At 46.1% G+C, this 19046-nt stretch overlaps 2 protein-coding genes across 2 annotated transcripts in view; both read right to left on the bottom strand.

Moving 5' to 3' along the window:
* The window catches only part of OSTC (oligosaccharyltransferase complex non-catalytic subunit), a 24802-nt gene extending 22828 nt beyond the window's left edge, over positions 1-1974 (bottom strand). Inside the window, exon 1 of the mRNA XM_006031252.2 lies at positions 1758-1974. Coding sequence (XP_006031314.1) covers positions 1758-1896 — 139 coding nt within the window. The 5' untranslated portion in view covers positions 1897-1974. The remainder of the gene's footprint in view (positions 1-1757) is intronic.
* A 7646-nt stretch (positions 1975-9620) lies between these two features.
* On the bottom strand, positions 9621-16798 carry RPL34 (ribosomal protein L34). The gene is made up of 5 exons (XM_006031250.3): positions 16734-16798; positions 15715-15788; positions 15527-15626; positions 12356-12459; positions 9621-9747 (listed from the first exon to the last, which is right to left on the bottom strand). The coding sequence occupies exons 2-5, from the start codon at positions 15777-15779 to the stop codon at positions 9663-9665; spliced, it is 354 nt and encodes a 117-aa protein (XP_006031312.1). The 5' UTR covers positions 15780-15788; positions 16734-16798; the 3' UTR covers positions 9621-9662.
* Positions 16799-19046: the final 2248 nt, after the last annotated feature.

The raw sequence follows: 19046 nt of genomic DNA, 5'->3' as shown, positions 1-19046 counted from the left end.
AAAAATAAGCCCTTCCTACCCACTTACACTTTACCTTCTCTGAACTGGAAATGAGGCAGTGAGGGCCCTTCTAGGGTGGTCCAAGGACAGCAGAAGCAGATCACACACAAAGAGAGAGATGTTCCCAGAATGTCCTCACCAACACATTTCTTCTGAAAAGCAGGGATATCCTGAGGTTCATTTAATGTTTGTAAAACGCTTGGAGAGCCCCACACAGATGTGCTGCATAAAAGTGCAAAATATATTTTGACTTATTTGGTTGGCACCTTGCCCTGAGATTTTCAAAGCAGAGTACAAAGGCCTAAATCCCATTCATTTTAATGGAAGCTGAAGGCTCCAAATCTTTTATGACAGCTTTGTAACATGCCTATCTACCCCTTTTTGCAAATCTCAGCCATAGTTTGGAAGCTCAGCCAAAGAACATAAGAGCATAAAAAGTGCCATGCTTGGTCAACCCAACGGTCCATCTAGCTCAGTATCCTGTCCCGAACAGTGGCAGAGGCAGATGCTATCAAAGGAGAGTTCTGAACTGGTTAGACCCACTTCATTGTCACTTCCTGCAATTTCACTGGCATCAAAGGTCACGTGACATCACTTCCTGACGTGATACTGCTTCCTGTGAGGTCTATGAATATGGCTCGCCAGCCCACTGGGTGATAAAAAGTACGATCAGGCCCTACATTCAAAAAGGTTGGACACCCCTGAATTAGATGATAGTTTTATGGGATGGTTTGAATCCTGCCTGAGGCAGGAGGCTGGACTAGATGATCTCAAGAGGTCCCTTCCACCCTGACTTCTCCAGGAGCACTGACAGATGTGAAAAAGAAACAACCCCCCCCCCCCCCCCCCCCCGCCAAAAAACAGACTAGATGCAGATGCTTCCACAGCATGATAGCTTGCAAAGAATTTTTTTCCAACTGTTTGAGTTTGTCTAATAAAAGATATCCGATTTACCCAAAGAACCTTGTCTGCCTATGTCCGTAGACCAACACAGCTACAGCCTATACCCACAGAACAAGCCAGCGCTTTACCAGAAGCAGCAGCATGTTAGTTCGACCCAGCTCCATAGCATCTGTACAGATCAGGCGCTCAGCTGGGCTTTTTAGTGTATTTATCTAAAACGGATCCAATCAGCTATTAGATAAAAGCACCAAAGCCCTGCTGAAGTGCCTGATCTGTACAGATGTGGGCAAACCGGGCCCAATTAAGGTGCTGCCCCTGCTGGGGGGATGGAGCGGAAAGGAAAGCACTGGTTTTGCTTTTTCCACATCCATAACCAGCCTCAGGCTCCAAGTAACCCACCCCAATGCCTGGCCCTTAACCAGGGAGGCCGAGAGCTTCTGAACACACACGGGCCCACCACCCCCCTGCAGGACAGGACAGGCCTGTGCCTTCCAAAGCTCCCCTTTGTGGACTTGCTTCCCCCAGCTGAGAATCACTGCTCTGCACGGGCACTGGGGACTGCATCACTAGCTGCAGCGGGTGGGGCCAGTAGACTTGACAGCCAATGGGAAAAAGCAACGTGTAGCAGCTCCTTCCCCTTCCCCAGTTGAGAATCTCTGCTTTGCACCCGGCACTGGAGATTTGGGGGGGAAGGGGGGGGCGGCAAGGGGCTGCAACAGGCAGCGAGCGGGTGGAAGCGACACGTAGCAGCTCCCCCGTGGCCACGCCCCCTCCGCGAGCCGCCCGTGCACTGGGAGCAACGGCCGCGGACCGGTCACGTGACCCAACAGCTCCCCCCACCCCCCAGCTGTTACCTCCGGTGATGAGGAAGTAGGATACCACTACCAGGGCATACACGGTCATGGCCGAGGGCATATGCACCCAGCTCGGCCGCTTCAGCTTGACGTTGGGGCACTCGAGCACCGCGAACGGCACCCGGTACAGCGCCTCCATGCTGCCAGCGGAGAGCTCCGACCCCCGACTGACCCGCCGCGGCCTCCGTCCCACCTCCAACACGAAGGCGGAAGCGGAAGCCAGCTGGGGGGGCGGGTCCTGGCGGGTGAATATACAGGGAGGGGTTGGCCGTGGGCCGGGCGGTCTCAGGTTTTACTGACGTGGCCGGCCTATAGATACCACGCCCACGGGGCGGGGCAATTCCCTGTGCGCAGGCGTGGCGCCAGGTGTGGGACTGCGGCTCGGACCTGCCCCAGAGCAGTTGGGGGCGAACACACACGTATCAGGCGGGACAGATGGGCGTACGGACGCACACATAGTCTGGGGATGGACATGCGCACACAGCCTGGGGACAGATGAACACACACACACACACACACTAGCTTGGCAATGGTCACACAGGTACATGCAGCTGGGGCACAGACATACAGCCTGGAGACACATACAGCAGGAGCTACACGTAGCGGGTACACACCTGCTAGTGTGTGGGAGCAGCACGGGTCTCAATCCAGCCCATGGATTCATCACCATTCATCTGGCCCAGGGGCCAAAAGTGCGAGCACCACTGGTCTAGATGAGTGCTTCTCAACCTTATTTGGCCTCCGTCAGAGAAGGCCATCTCTTAGTTTTCACTTGTTTTTTGACTACAGAAAAATAACAGCAATTTTTTCTGTTGCAAAGGACTCAAAGACCACACCAGGTCAGAATGTTTTTAACACCATGGCAGGGTTGTTGGTTGTAGCTGTTGTATAACCTGCCCAACATCTGATTAACCAGGTACCTGCCTGAACTTACCATTTACACATCCCCTACCCTTTACCCCTCCCTTCCTTCTCTACCCATTGTCTTCCTAACTTCCACGTATTTACTTTTTCACAGACTGCCTATTTTCTACCTTGGAGAACTCATTACTACAGCAGTCTCTCATGCTTACCTTTTGTATTCCTTTGCCCTTATTTCCCCCTTGTTCCTCCTCTCCCCTCCTTTCTCTACCCATTGTTTTCCAAACTTCCACCTATTTAGATTTTCACTGACCTGTCACACCTTTTTAGCTTCTTGCCTACCTCGGAGATCTGAGAACACCAGCAGAGTCTCTCTATGCCTGAAGAAGGGTGTTTGTGCCCCAAAACTTGCGAAGAACTTTGTTCCAGCTACTCAGTTGGTCTTATAAAAGATATCACATCTACCCAAACAACTGCCCTTCCTTTAACACTGTGGGTTTCTGTTTGAACTCTCTAGGTTATCTTGCGAATCATGTTTGCCCACTTAATATTGCTAATATTGCATGGCACCCCACATCACTCTTGAAAGGATCCTGTGGCACCCTGGTTGAGTATTATCAAAAACAATACCATGTAGAATGAAAAGATTCTTCTTCTTCTGTGTATTTAATAATTGTCACAAGTTATTCATCTTCAGCCAAAATAACAGTAAAAGAGAATCTGCTAGAGCTAGAATTAGACCTGTGGTGGAGTACCTTTTGGGTGCTTGCCACTTTAAGGGCTGAAGCAGGCTGCAAGGCAGCCTGCAGGTGACTGCAGAGCCTATCAGGTGGTCATATGACAGCCAGGAGGTCACCTGATTGGAGCAGGGCTGAGCAGCTTCAGCATAAGAGCAGGCCCTGAGGAGCAGAGCTAGCAGTTGTTGGAGGGATGTTGCTGCTGAAGTAGTATTGCCCAGTTGGAGCTCTTCCGCTCTCAGGAACATACTGGAGATCAGGGTTGGAACTATGGGGATGGAGGAGATTCCTAGGGACTCAAAGGGGTCCTAAACCCTGAGGAAATGGCTATGGGCCTAAGCAAGAGCTAGACCAACCTAGGAAGGGGGCTTAGAGAGTGTGGACCTACTGAGGGGCTAGGCCAGCCTTTGAATAGAACTAGTGGTGACTTGGGCCAGGGCTTAGATGAGCCCAATGAAGTAAAGGGCTACAGGGTATAAGCTCCTGGGGGCTCTAGGCAAGCCTGGTATGAGATGTATGGGGGGACTCCTACTGAGTAGGGAGGTCAGCTGCTGCTACACTGATGCCAGGGAATCTTGACTGGTCAAAGCAAGGGAGCCAGGGCTGAAAGCCCAAAGGGCAAGTAAGCCCACCATGACAGGCAGGCCAGGGCCGCAGAGAGCTATTGGCACCCTGACTAGCCTGGAGGTGGGGCCAGAGCCTAAAAGAGGCTGAAGGTCCCTTTGATGGGGGAGACATCGTTGCCAAAAAGAGGCTAGGTGTCAGCTGGCCAACATACTGGTATGATGGAGGCTGAAGCTCAGCCTCCTGATGGGAGACATCCTACAAGGGGCCTGGGAGAGATGGGGTCAGTGACTGAGGACATGTGATGAGATGGAGGCTGCAACAGAGTGCCCAGGAGTGCGTAGCCCAGGGAGAACATGTAGGAGCCCAATGAGGGAATGAAAGACCAGGGCAGGTAGGCCTGCAGTGGTCCTGGGGAATGACCTAAAACTACACCCTTCTGGGGTTGGATGGTGTGGTGGGACTGCCTGGGACAGGGCAGTGTCCAGAAAATACCACACCTAAAACTATTGGGTGCTGGAAAGCCTCAGCCCCCACTGCCTTGCTGGTGACCCGGTGGAGAGGGGAAAGGCTAGGGGAGCACACCCTGACAGAAAAGCACAGGGCCCAGGGTCCAGACATGTTGACAGTCACCTGAGGCCTGAGTGGGCCATAGGCTGAGAGTGAGGTCCAACCATGTCAACAGACACCCGAGGCCCAAGGAGCATAAAGCCCAGAGGCCCCAGTGAGGGGCATGTCTAAGGACACCTGTGGCCAAGTTTGGGCCAGAGGCAGAGTGTGCCCCATCAATGGGGCCAGGGGAGTTATAGTGGAAGTGATTTTTGGATGCCATCTGCAAGGCATGGAACACAGTAGAGGGGAGGTTGGAGCAGTGTATTATGCCTTTGGCATCAGGGCATTAAATGGGCAGCCTCCCGTACCTTTCCATCCAGTTTTAATACATCAAAGCACAGTGGGTGGACTACCCTAGGCAGGTGGGCGGGCCCTGGAGATGACCCCTATCACACATGTCATGTAGCAACCAATTCTTATTACACTCAAATTATTGTTTATCAACTGTCCTGATAAATGCAGTGTAACTTGTTTTAGCACAGCCAAATGAAACTGATAGCAGTAATACAGTCCATAAAGTTAAACAGAAATAATGCAAAGCATTGTTGTGTGTTGCAAATAGTGTAGAACAAAACCACATATAAAACTATTCAAAAGACTACAGAAACTTCTGACTCCATAGCATTCAGAATGAAATCCATATATCATCAGTTTAACTAGATGATAACATCTCCATGTATGTATGTAGCTTCCAGTCTTTTTAGTTGAAGCTTTTCTTTTCAATGGATCTGTATGAACGTATGTCCTAGTATAGCTAACATCTCACTTGTTTTGTTTTCACTCAATTTCTGCCTGTTTTTCTCTCAGCATGTTTTCCTTTCTAGTATTCATTTTTATTTAGTCCATCTTGGCTTTTAAAACTAGATGCGCACTTAATCCTGTTGTATTTGAAAGTGTTTTTGTTTAATCACTGATCAAACTTAAATATTATTTTATAGTGATAAATGTAGCAGTTAGCCTGTAGCTGACTGATACAGCCACAGCGTGGCAGGAGTGTTCTTTAATTGTAGTTATGACCCACTACAGCTTAATGTTGACAAAATGGAAAACCTTTAACATTCTGGATGATGCTCCAGGGGACTGTCATGCTACTTGATCAAAAAAGGAAGATGCAGACCCGAAGAGAGAGAAAATACTAAGAACTAGAAAAGGAAAAGGTGGATTCAGGTCAACAAAAGAGTCACTGGAGGGTTGGATAATAGCCACATCCTGAAAAACATTTCTGCATGAGAGGGAATAAGCTTCTTCAAAGAACTTGAGAGAAACTCGTCTTCCACTTCTAAATTAATTAGAGATCAATAAACCTGAGCTAAATTTTTTAAAGTTGTTTTCCATCTCTTTTCTTAGTTTGCACAGCTCTAGCTCAATGCAATCTAGGTGATAATATATAAATATTTACTTCTAACTGTAACTCAGTGCTTTTTCATGTCTTATGTAAAATGGATGTATTGGATTCATACCAGCTGTTAGAAGACAAATGCTTGAATTAGGGGAAAAATCAAATTGGTAGCAGTGTTTGTTGACGACAAGGAAATAGAACAAGTATTTCACTTGGTAGTAGTTGGTACTTGCCCCACCAATGTTGAAACAAAGCTCACAGTGCCATTGGGGTTAAGGAGGAGACTTCAACCTGCCTATGATTAGTACTATTTGTAGAGCACCACCAGCAGCGTACCAGCTCACTGAAGCTTAGCCATTTTCAGCAGAATAAATTTATATGATTAAGACAGGGCATTTTATGAATAAGGGCCACACAGAAGAAAACAGGAAGACCTTCCAGTGGGATCAGTCAAGAGGCAGTTGATGGCATCATTGGAAGAATGTGATGTAGGAACCCATCAGCAAATTTAGAGGCTTGACCTACTTCTGTCCAGAACCAGTCAAATGGACCTTGATACACTTGATTTGACTTTTCTTTGAAAAAAAAAAATAGGAGGAAAGGAAAAAAACACTGTTTAAGGCAGTGGTTCTTAAGGTTTTTAGCCTTGGGGTACCCCTCCATAATTTTTTGGAATTTAGCAGCACATGGTTGAGAACCACCAAGTTACAATCTAGTTGGTGACAGGGACAGGACTTCATGCCACTTGTGCCTTGCTTTTCCAGCATCTGATCCTTTCCTGGTCTCTACCTGCAGGAGCAAGCTCAGCCCTCACTGCGTAGGTGTTCCTCCAGTGACTGGAGCTACATGCACCGGTGGGTCCACATTGTGGTCCCAGAAGCAGGGGAGAGACAGGTTGGGAAACAAGCCAGGCTGAAAAATGACCCACAGCTCCATATCCAACTGTGTGCTTGCATGGCAGAGCTCACTGCTGGGACTGTGGGGTCTGCTGGGGGGCAGGGAGCAACCTTGGGCACTGCTTGCTTGCAAGATGCTGGGTGCCCGGTGGGAGGAACTATTATTTACCTCTACTTCCTGGGCCAGGCACTATGACACCCATAGAAGGACCTGGTGGTAGCACACCAGTTGAGACTTACTGAAGAAAAACAGACCCACTTAAAACTGTGAAATTGAAACCAGTGTTGCTTCTGGTTCATTATCACTCCTTCAATTAGCAACACAATACAAATAATTTATCTGTTCCCTTGAGATGCATTTGCATTAGTTTCTAGGGGAAATGAATACAAAGACAAATTCCTTACTGGGGCTGTATCTCTTGGATTTTAAAGCAAAAAGATGTGTGAGAAAGCAGCTTCTGTCAGTTGCATGATATTTCCACAACCAGCATCCCCCTAACTTCCACTAGTATCATTATTCAGTAACATGCAAGTTAAAATCTGTTGTTATTCCTGCCAGGCAGTATCAAAATTCTGATGGATAAGAGGATTAGCCCCCAAGAACAGGGCTGGGATCCTATCTTCCAATGCATCTGTAGAGTGCTTCCTGAAGGAGGTTGACACCTTTCAACAGTCATCATTTGACTCCAAAATTGAAACAGTGAAACCTAAGACTGTCAACTGCTTACAGTGTTTAATAGGCTTGCTTTCTGAGCAAAAATACCTTGTCTCTCCAAATAATTGAAACCAGTAACTGAAGACATAGACAGTTAATAAGCCCATCAGACTTCTATACCATCTCAAAATTTAAATTGTAGCTGTCTGCTTTGAGACTTACTTTTGAAAATGCCAAAAAAGAACAAAAAGCCTGACACTTGCCTAATGACTGCTTTTTTAGTTTTGCTAGTAGCAGAGCCATCATAATGAAATTCAGAATTTCATTAGTTTTTGTTGTTCATTCAGATGTCATTTATGTAATTAGTTGTTTTTTCTCTTTTGCCTCCTGCTTGTTTAGCTTGCTATTTTAGGATTAAAGTGGAAAGTGTTACACAAACCAAAATGGAGGATTATAAACATTAACCTTCCATCCCTCACATCATCTTCCCCTCCCTTTGGAAAGCTCTGAAGGAAGACTCTAATATATTTTAATATAATAATGACTGTTGAATCATGTCAAATTGAAAGTACCTATGGGGCAGATTACAACACACCTGCCCTTTCCATTTTAATCTTAAATCAGTTTTTCCAGCCCACTGAAAAGCTACCTTAATACAGCAAAATACTGAATACAAAATTCAACCTTGCAAGTTTATTTTAGTATAATACTTTGGCATTTCAGACAGTTTAGCTCACACCACAGTCCAAGGATATCTTTCGAGTTTACTAGACTAATATATTCATCATATCCCAAGCTAAGCCCTATTAGAGTCATTTCTCTGTATTCCAAGTCAGAGTATGTTTATTCAGTTTCAGTTTTATTATGTACTGTTTCCCATTGCCCTGGAGCTTTGGAAAAAAACATTCCCTCAATAGGTAGTTTCACTTCACTAATATTCAGGCTACTCAAGTGGTATTACAATTTTAACTTTGTTTCTCTGTGAAAAAGTGACCAAGACAGAGTGATCAAGAAACACCCACAAAAGATAAAGAACCCCTTCAAAATAGATGTTTCAGCCATTTTTAAATTTAAAAAATATACACATAATCTTATTTCTCCAGTTAGGTATCTATAAAGGGCTTTTTATGCTTTGAAAAAAGAAAATAAAATGGTTGCCTTTAGCTGAGCATGTTTCCTTTTGACCTGTTGTCATAGTCCATTTTAGACAGAACTGATTTCTAAAAAGCAGGGAAACAAAACTCTTTAAAATGGGGATAATTCTTACCATTCTTGTAAGGCACTTGCAAATTATTTATGCCAGCTACATGGCTAATGATCTTTACATAACAGAACTAGGAAGAGGGAAAAAAAAAAAAAAAAACTCTTATCTTTTTCTCCATAGACTTCACTGATGGATAAACTGGAGCTAGAAGGAAAAGTCCAGATCCAAGAGACCTTCGCATCTGGCGTCCGACACGAGCGTCACAATTCCACATAAATCCAAAACTGAAATCCTGAAAATCCCCATTCAACCATGGGTAACTCTGGAAGAACCTATCCTACATTTTGTCCTTAAATCCCTGGTCTATTGGTTGTGTTTCCTTATTTGCCTAGAACTGCCCCCATCTTAAAAAGGTCATGTAATCCTCAAAGAATCCAGAAAATAAATATTCCATCTCTGCTCAACACCTTGTGCTCTCCTTTTAGGCATAATCTTCCTTCAGTGTTCTTATTTTTTTCCTCTTAGGGAGGATTCTTCTGTTGTTCTGTAACTTCTAGTCACTTAACATGCAGCTGCTGCTTCAGGTTCTTCCAGAGTTACAAAAATGTAACACCCATCCCTTTAGTTCAGTGGGACAAAGCCAAGAGCCCTGCTTAGCAAGACTACTTTTTGTCTGAGCTATTTTCAGATTTGAAGTACAGCTTTAAAGTTGATTCACTCATTACTACCCTGGCAACCCATCTGAACAAGACTAAGCCCAACCTTATTTCTTTTCCTATGCAGAGGGAGAGCATATGTGGGGGCAGGATTAAAGCTGCACGATCCTGATCCATGCAGAGGCCTTTAACAACTTTCACGTTGCAGCAACTGTTGTGAAGACTGGAAAAGACTTGTGACTGAGGACTGACTTAACAAGCTGTTTTTTCATTTAGAAAATTTTGAGGTAAAGATACTTCCAGCTTTGACGAATGTATAAAGTAAGAGAGGACACAAGAAAAGTTGAATTCTCATTTATTAGGTAGACAGTACAAATAGATTCACTTAGATTTCTGGCTCTGTGCTTGTGCCTTCAACACTTTCACAACGATCTTCTGTTCCTCAATAAGAAAAGCTCGTTTGATTCTAGGGAGGGGAAAAAAAAGCCTTCATTAATAGGAAAGCAGACAGTGCGCCTTTGCTATAAAAATGTTAAAAAAATGAGACCTCATATCTAGCTTAATCTTTCTATATCAACTGTTCAATTTAGTGGGAAACTCATGTTATATACTGAAATACAGATTTACGGTCAGAAGTTAATTGTAAGATTTTTTTCAGCAGAATGGGAAGAAAAGTATTAGTAATTTTAGCTAGCTTCTCTTCCATGATGCAAATATTTTCCTCTGTTAAGAAAAATACTAAGCCACAATCATATTTAAAACTTGGTTATTTCTGTATGGCATTACTATGTGGAGGTGTCTAAAAACATTAAATTCTTTAAGTCCCACCAAGCAGATTGTTTGTTGTTCAAGCTCACACCCAAGCACAAACGTTCAATAAAAATGTCAAGTTAAAAATTAAGTACAAAAGTAGATACATGAGAGCATAGTAACAAGTCTCTGCATGTTGAATTAGTTAAGGAGTGTGCAAATGCTACTGATTATATCAAATTTGACTCAAATCCATGTATATTCGTTCTATTTCTATTTGTATAGGTAGCATGTGTGCACACGCACGCATGCATGCACAGTCTTGTACCAAAAACTCTGTCAGTGACGCCTTCCATTTCCAAGAACAGGACCCTTGCCCCTACCCCAATCAACAGGGCTGCGCGAAACAGCACTGTTCCATTTCAACTTGCGTTTCGACAGAACAGCGTTTCATTTTGATACTGCTGTTTCGTTTCATTTCATTGAAAGAGTTTTGCTGTTTTAACTGTTTCATTTTTTTGCCCACAGGCTATAATGGGGAAGCTCAAAACAGCCTATAACTTTGTCATTTCTGGCCTGATTTGGATGATACTTCAAGGAATGGCAGCCCCTTCTGAGGACATGAAGCCTGCCAAGTTTCAAGAAGATAGGTACAGGGGTTTCAGGGAAATTGCACCTCAAATTCCTAAAAGCAAAAAATTCATGTCACGTGTATATGTTAAGCCACAGCAGGGTCAAAACTGCAGAGGTGGTACCCCTGCTGAGGCAACAAAGCCTGCCAAGTTTCAAGGAGATAGGTGCAGGCGTTTGGGGGAAACTGCACCTCAAGCTCCAGACGAGCAAAACTTGTGACATGGGTGACACTGTGCGTTAAGGTGCAGCAGGGTCAAAGCTGCAGGCTTGCTAGGCCCTGCTGAGGCCACAACGCCTGCCAGCTTTCAAGATGGGTGCAGGGGGTTCTGGGGCCCTGCACCTTTGGCTGCTGACAGGCAAAACTCGTGAGATGGATAGGTGACACTGTGTGCGCGCTAAGGTGCACCCTCACTCAACTTGATACCAAGGCAGGAAGCAGGGCAGTTCAAACAATGCTGCCTTTTATGCAGTTTTTCCATCCTTCCCCCAGAGCACTGGGATAGGAAGGGACCTCAGGAAAGGATGACAGTCACTGGCCAGCTACACAGTCAATAATGAGAGCAGTCCTTCCCCCACTCCTTACTTTAGTTTCTGTTTCCCTGCAAGCAAGCTCAGCTTGAGCTTTGAAACGTTTCGACTTGCCTCATTTAATTTCAAGGCTGTTTTGAAACTCTGCTTCGTTTCGATTTTGCTGTTTCAAGCTCGAAATGAGTCAAAACAGTGACAAAAAGAAACTGCAGGAGAAATTTCACACAACCCTACCAATCAAGATCTCTTCTCCTTCAGACCATCTGACTGCCTCAGAGAACTGTTTAGCTTCTTGATAACAACGTATCAATTTTATATTGTTCCTTCCCTACTTAACGAAGAGCGAAACAATTCAGCTCATTACTAGCTTTCCCTTCGTGGGTAAATTAAAACAGTGACAAGTCTTAATTGCAGAAAACCTACTTTCGTGTTTGGACAACTGTAACTAGACTCCACTTTTCCATATTAAATTTCCAAAGTTTCATATTTAAATTAAAGTGCACTTCCAATTACAAGCAAGACTCTTATTCTTTCAGGCACTGATCACACAGGAAAACACAGAATTATTACATAATTTAGCTGTAACAGCAAATATTTCCTGTGTGTAGAGTAAGGGCAGGAGTGGTGGGGGGAAGTGTGACCTATAGATGGTCTACCCAGTGACATTTTTAAAGGGATGGGCACTTTCAGCACTGATATTTTCCTTAAAATAAAGTTACTGTCCTATAACATTAAACTGTGTTTGTAATAAAGCTACAATAAAAAAACCTTAAAACATTTAAGATGAAAAAAACCCAACTTTTTTTTCAACTATTTGGTTGGTCTAATAAAACATCTCACATCTACCCAAAGAACCTTGTCTGCCTATGTCCTTAGACCAACACAGCTATAACCATCAACTCTAAAACATTTACAACGTTCTAGAAGCGTTTAACTGGGCTCCGAGACAAGATTTTTCCATACACTGCACCAGCATTACATCACTGCTGAATTTCACAGCACCACTACGTACCCATTTCAGGAAGAAAAACAAGAGCTGTTGCAGAAAATGTTACGGCACCCAGGCGTGACAAACTTTTAGCCGTACCATATTTTTGGATGACAAGCTGATTGAAAAGAAATTTGCAATATTTAGGGGGTTACATAATGTAATTAAAGTTTACCTGTCACGGACACATTTAGCACACATGGAACCACCATAAGCCCTGCTAACGTGCTTCTTTGTTTTGGACAGTCTCATAAGGACTTTAGGACGTACAGCACGAACCTATATGAGAAGATTGAAATATTATACAGAGCAATTTATAATCCTGTGCTTATTTTACTTATTGGCTATGATAAACTCACATGGAACATTTGTGTGCATCACAAATATTTAATTTTTAAAAATGTTATTGCACCCAAATTTTCAAGATAGGCTTTTACAAGCTACAGTTAAATTGTTTATAGCAGTGGTTTTCAACTTTATTTCATTTCAAGACCCGTGAAACAATTTGAATGGAGGTGAGGACCACTTTGAATTGTAAATGTGGGTATTGGCAGGCAAAGATCTTTAAGTAGATGTGGTATTTTTTATTAGACCAACTGAGTACTTGGAAAAACATGCACCCGAAAGCTTGCTAAGAAGTCACCCTTCTTCAGGTATACGGAGTCTCTGCTGTTCTGAGAAAGAATCTTTGAGTCTCAGAAGAGCAGAGATTCCTATGCCTGAAGAAGGGTGACTGCGCCTGAAGGCTTGCCAAGAACTTTTTTTCCAACTACTCAGTTGGGTCTAATAAAACAGGGTTTCTTAACCAGTGGGATGCAAAGGTCCTCTAGGTGGGACTTGGGTTGTGGCGGCAAAACCGGAAGTGCCAGCAGGACTTCCCGTTTCACTTTTGTGCGCTTTGACTGGCCCCTGGGGAACACCTCCCCTCCCCCCCCCGCCCTCTGACTGGCCTCCGGGCCCGCCCCCCTGCACAGAGGCCCCAATCACCGCTGCTACACCCAGTGAGTGCAGGGTTGGTTTTTTTTTTAAGCTCCGGGACTGGGCTGGGTGAGGGATAGGGCCGGGCAGGGCAGCCATGGGGCTTCTTCTGTGGCTCCCCACCCCACCCAGGGAGAGGCAGTCAAAGCCCGAGGAGCCGTGGGAGAATCTGCAGCTGCCCGGCTGTGCCTGCCTTTCCCTGGCCGATCTGAACCACCGAATCAGCGCTGAATCTTCCAAAGCCAATTCAGCCAAATCAATTCAGGACGGCGATCCAAATCAAATCACTGTTTTCCGAATCGGCTGAGTCAAATACGTCCCTGTTCACACAGGCCTATACAACTATATGGGCCTTTATAGGACAACATGTGAACAATTAGATCAGTTCATTGCTTGTCTATAAAAACAAACAAACAAACAAAAAGAAAAACATTACAGGTATTGAATGAAAAGACAAGCCATTCCTGATTTTTACGGGTGCACCAATAAAGATTTTCTTGACCAATACTAATAGCCGATTATTCACCAAGAATATCAGCCGATACCGATTTAATAACGGATTTACAGGAACATAGCTGGGTAGTGTAGAGAGCAGCTCCCTGCGGGTAAGGAGGGGAGGAAGGGGCGTGGACAGATTGAGGTCCCCATGGTGAAAGAGGGCATAGTGCTTGGGCTGAAGGTGCTGCCCAGCCGGAGTGGTGAACAGGACCCCAGGGCAGGGAGCAGGACTCAGCCACAGGAGGCTCATCCAGGGGATCAGCATGCCTGCACTTAAAGATGGCAGCAGAAGCACTTGAACTAAAGCTCATCAAATGAGCTTTAGTTCAAGCCCTGCTACCACCATTTTTCAGCATCGGGGCACGCTTCAGGAGCGAAGTGGGGCAGAGGTAGGTTGCCTACTGCAGGCTCAGGGCTCCCCGCTCTGGTGCCTTTGCCCTAGGAGCAACACACTGGCTGCCTGTCCCCAGCCTGCCCGGCAGCAGGAGGCATAACTTGCTGCCCTGCACTGCTACTTAGTGGGCAGAGGGCACGTGGCCAGCACATGGCTCCTGAGGCAAAGGCAGCAGGGTGGAGAGCCCCAAGCCCACATTAGCCCTGCACACAAATCTGAGGGGGCAAATGCCCCCCATCTTGGGGGTGGATGCAGTAGCGGGGAGCCACCCCCTCCACCAGCTCCCCTGGACCAGCTGCCCATGGCTCTGTCCTGCTCCCCACCATGGGTCCCATGCACTGCCCTGGCTAGGTAGCATCTCCAGTCCCACTCCCTCCCTTGCTGTGGGGGCCTCAATCTGCATCCACCACAGGCCCTTTCCCCTCTACTCACTTACCTGCATGGTGTGCTGTCTGGCTGCATTCCTGGCCATGTGCATACGTGATGTTATGCGCATGTACCCGATGTCCAGGGGCCCCAGCCAGACAACACATTATACTTATTGGTGATGTTATTGGCTACACAACCCAAAAAAGCCAACAGCCAATAATGTTAGTTTTCCTTTTTACCAACGTACCTCTACTAATTTCACTTCCATTTAGAACACAAGGGAAACAAACCCAACACATTTATACTAGTTTTGATAACCTAAAGTAATACAATAAACAATTGAAGAAATTTACATTTTTTTTTGCATACTTGGGTAGTGTCCTTTTGATATGATCTTGCACATTCAATTATTGAAAACCAAAATCCTTTTTCCAAACAAGCTTCCTTGAAAGGGAATGTGACATGTCACTCAAACACTGATCAGCAATGCTGTCATCATTCAGAAGTGATGGAATCAGAGGGGATGACAGCCACTTAACAAGTTTTAGAGATCAACATCCTTTAAAAACTAAGAGTTAAACCTGCTTTCACAATTCGACATGCCACAAAGCATAGCGAGTAATTTTGTAAGTAACCCCCCAAAAAATTAAATTCACTTTTAACTTGTATATTTTTAATATTGTTCATATAACTGTTATAACTCTTATTAAGAATCTGTGTGATTATCATCTATAGTATCCCTTGGTTATGTAAGTTGACAGGCATTTGCTAATTGCTCATCCTGTTAACTAAGGAGATTCAGACAAGACACAAATAACAGGGATCCTGCGAATATTGGAGGGAGAAAAATAGCATCACTGTCCATCAAATCATTTTGTTTTTAGAAAACTTTTGTGTCATCAATCAACCCACCCCCACCCAGATATAAGAGGTACTGTCTCAATTTAAAGACTGAGTGTGAACAAGGCATTTAACCAAAAACAAAAAGTATATACATCAGCAAGCAAAAAGAGTGGGGAATTCAAATCAGTCTCAGGCTGGTCATGTCATCAGCATTATTTGTTTTTTGTACTAAAAAAAGTTTGTATAAATTAGTGCAATACTTACACCACGAAGCCTTCCTGGGCACACACCACATGCAGACTTGGGTGCTTTGCCAACTTTCTTGGTGTAAAGGTAAACAATCCTGTTACCTGGTGTTCGGGACCTGGGGGGAAAAAAACAAGAATACATGTAATGTATGCAATGACCAAAACTCAAATGAACTGTCCAGAAAGACACTTGATCTTACTTACAGCCTGGTCTTGTTGGAGGCTGTGTTGTAGGATAACCTACGGCGGTAGGTCAGGCGCTGAACCATTTTTTATATCTAAACGAGGAAAGGGAAAAAAATTATTAGACTTACAGGACCTTTTATTTATAAAGCATTACGAAAAAACTGACAGCATTTTAACAGCAAATGCAGCACAGATATGAACTACCAACTCTACACCAACATGAACATCTGAAGAATAAACATGCTTATTGTTCAAGGAGAACTACAAAGAAAACACCTGAATGAAGTCTGTCAGTACTGCCTCCGCTAAATCACTCTCGAACACTTTCCTTGCCTGTAACCACATTCACTGTAACAGTGCCCAGAACTGTTATTAACCTAAGCTACAAGTTTCCTCCACACAAACAGCTCCCCAAAGCAACTTCCTCCATTAGGAAATCCTATTATATCCCCCCTGCCCAGACAACCGCGACACACCGATACAGAGAAATAGGCTGCATTTTGTGGGTGCGCAACCGTTTAAACACACGGAGCTGTCACAGCCCCACCAACACACTATCCTAGCCAGGAGAAAAAAAAATTAAGCTACATGTGAGGTCCATTTTTCTACACTTTTATAGGGAAGGAACTGACATAGCACCTCAGGTGAGCCCACTACAAAACATCTCCCCGCAAGGCCAGGGCTTCTCCCGGCGTCGGGCTGCTCTTTCATGCAACACCGGCGCCAGGGCTCTGCTTCCCGCCTGCCCCCCCAGCACCGCCTCCCACAGCAGGCAGCCAGGCCCTAGCAAACCCCAGCAACCCCAGGCAACGCGGTCCCAGGCCCACCTCGTCGCTCAGCAGGAGCGGAGCCAAGGCGCTGCAGCGCCGCCCCCGTAGCACCCTGCCCGGGAGCCCGCACTAAAGGGCCCGCCCCTCCCCCCGGAGCCCCGTGCGTGCTCCGCACGCACCCCCCGGGGCGCCCGCCCGCGCCAGCCCACGGATGGATGCCGATTTCCGCAGACCCCGCCACGGGCCGAACGCGAACAGCAACCCTACCTGGTGCTGCCGGAAGCGGAAGAAGAAAGAGAAGGGCACAGGTCAACGCTGAAATAGTGACCGGGGTAATCCGGAAGTAGTCTCTGTCTTTGAGGAAGATGTGCGCGCCAGCATGTTGTACGGACACAGGGGCGGGAGCTGATAGGTCACGCGGCAGCGGATGGGCGTGGCTACTGCTGAGTTACTGCTATTGCAGCTCTAGAGCGTAGCCCGCGGGTTCTCTGACGTCTGCCCCCCGCCTCTCCCCTCAGGGGTGCTTAAAGAGGCAGGAGGGGCTGCACAGCTTGCTCTTTGCCTTTGATCCAGTAGTGCTTCTGACTTGGGCAGGGCCAGAGGGAGCTTAACCCCCGTGTAGACAGGATGCAGGGGTAGCATTGCCAACTCTCATGATTTTTGGCTTTGTTAAAGTCTACACTTCAGGAACGTGAAACACTTAGCTCTTTCTTTTATATCTATTTAAAATATTAAAATAGATATAAAAGACAGAGCTATGTTTTTCCATTCCAGAAGCATAGACTTTAATAACAATGCCAAAAACCATGAGTTGGCAATACTGCAGGGGGCAGTCCTGGCCTTGCCCCCTTTGGGCAGGGACAAGGCTTGTGCCCTGGCGCCAGCACAGAACAGGGCTCATGTTAGAACTGAACAACACCAGGAGGGCTCGCAGCCAAGGCCGACCTGTCCTAGCCTGCGAAACCTGCGGCTGCAGGGGGCCTCACAACTAAGGGGCCGCCTGCTCCTGGCCACTCACCACCCCCTCCCTCCCTGCCATTGATGCGGCTGCCACCCGCTTCTTCAGCTGCTCACCACACCCCGCTTCCTCTGCCATCACTGCTGCAGGCTTCTTTGGGGCAGGGGGCCCCAAAAATATTTCTTGCAGGGGGCCCCAAAAAATTGTGGGCTAGCCCTGCTCGCAGCGTTACAGGCACTACTCACACCCCTGGGGGGGATGGGGACGGAAAGAGCCAGTCACTTGTGACTGATGACTGCTAAAGGCCCCAGGGGCCACAGCACTGGGAGAAACAGAAGAGCCAAATGAGCAAGGCTCCCATGGATGCTGAGGTTTGCAGGTCATTTTTGCTCTGGACTGTCACAACCCAATTAATTTGTGCCCATGCCACTGAGCAAGAGATACCATTCAAATCATCTTCATTTGAATATTAAGGGTTAAAAGACTTCCCTGCCAAGAAATTCCTTGAAACAAAACGCTGGTGGTGTACTACAGATAATTGGTCAGCTGAAATAAAATGCTAGGGGAAACTATATATAATTGGTCAAAGATAAGCGTAAGCTCCTCACACGTAGCACACACGTAACAGGTAGAGAAACCTAACCCACTACCTTGTAACTTGAGGAGACAAAGAGCTGCCACCTGCCAAAAAATTAAAGATTCCATATAACGGTTCACGATTGGGCATCTCTGTCAAACACCTCTGCCTATAAATAGTTTAACGGTTTCCGCCCAAGTCAGAGAGCTCTGGGGATCTCACAGGAAACACCTGTGCTTGTCACCAGAGAATTGGGAAATTGATCAATTCCTAATCACTCACCCCGTCAGCGTAAAATATTGACGTAGAAAGTCTTGCAAGCGCGACCGTCCGTTCCCGGCGCCACGTCCGTCATTATCTCGTCGTAACCTAACTGCGTGCGTGTACTCGACTCTGTAACCGAAGTTATATGCGTATACTCGACTCTGTAACCGAAGCTGTAACAGAACAAAGGCTCGCCTGCGTCGTCCATCACTATCTAGGCGATGTAAGTAAACAAACTCCTGTAACCTACACGCGTCTGTGCCTGGTTAATTCCACTCCATCCATCACTACCCGCCTGCCGAGCTCTAAATCTAAACACTCCGGTGTGAGTCAGGCGGCTGCCGGCTGCTGCTCTGATTCACGACATGGACGTGAGCCAATGGCACCGTGATGAAAGCATCCTGGCTTCTCTAAGCCACACAAGTAGAAATGACCCGCTGGTAACAGCAGGGGGGATCTCTTACCCCCAAACTCTGGCATAAGATGCATGCTTTTGAGAGGCAAACCCACCCCACCCAGCCCTTCAGCCTGACGGTGACATGCCACGCAATCCAGTCTTATGGATACGGTACATCCCAGGCTGGTGGATGTTTTTGCGGGCCAAAGACAGTGATTCAAACTCCATGGAACACAGTGTGGCTCTCTGCACCTGCACAGACTTCCAGTTAAAGTCCAGACTCATGGTTCTCTTATGGACCCATTCTTTGGTTCAGAAATGCCACTTGTCTTAACTGCCCTGTGATTCAGAGACAACAACATGACTACGACCTGCAGCACTGCC

The sequence above is a fragment of the Alligator sinensis genome, unplaced genomic scaffold (genome assembly GCF_000455745.1).
Source record: "Alligator sinensis unplaced genomic scaffold, ASM45574v1 scaffold66_2, whole genome shotgun sequence".
Classification (NCBI taxonomy): domain Eukaryota; kingdom Metazoa; phylum Chordata; order Crocodylia; family Alligatoridae; genus Alligator; species Alligator sinensis.
This window is presented reverse-complemented; position numbering and strand designations above follow the sequence as displayed.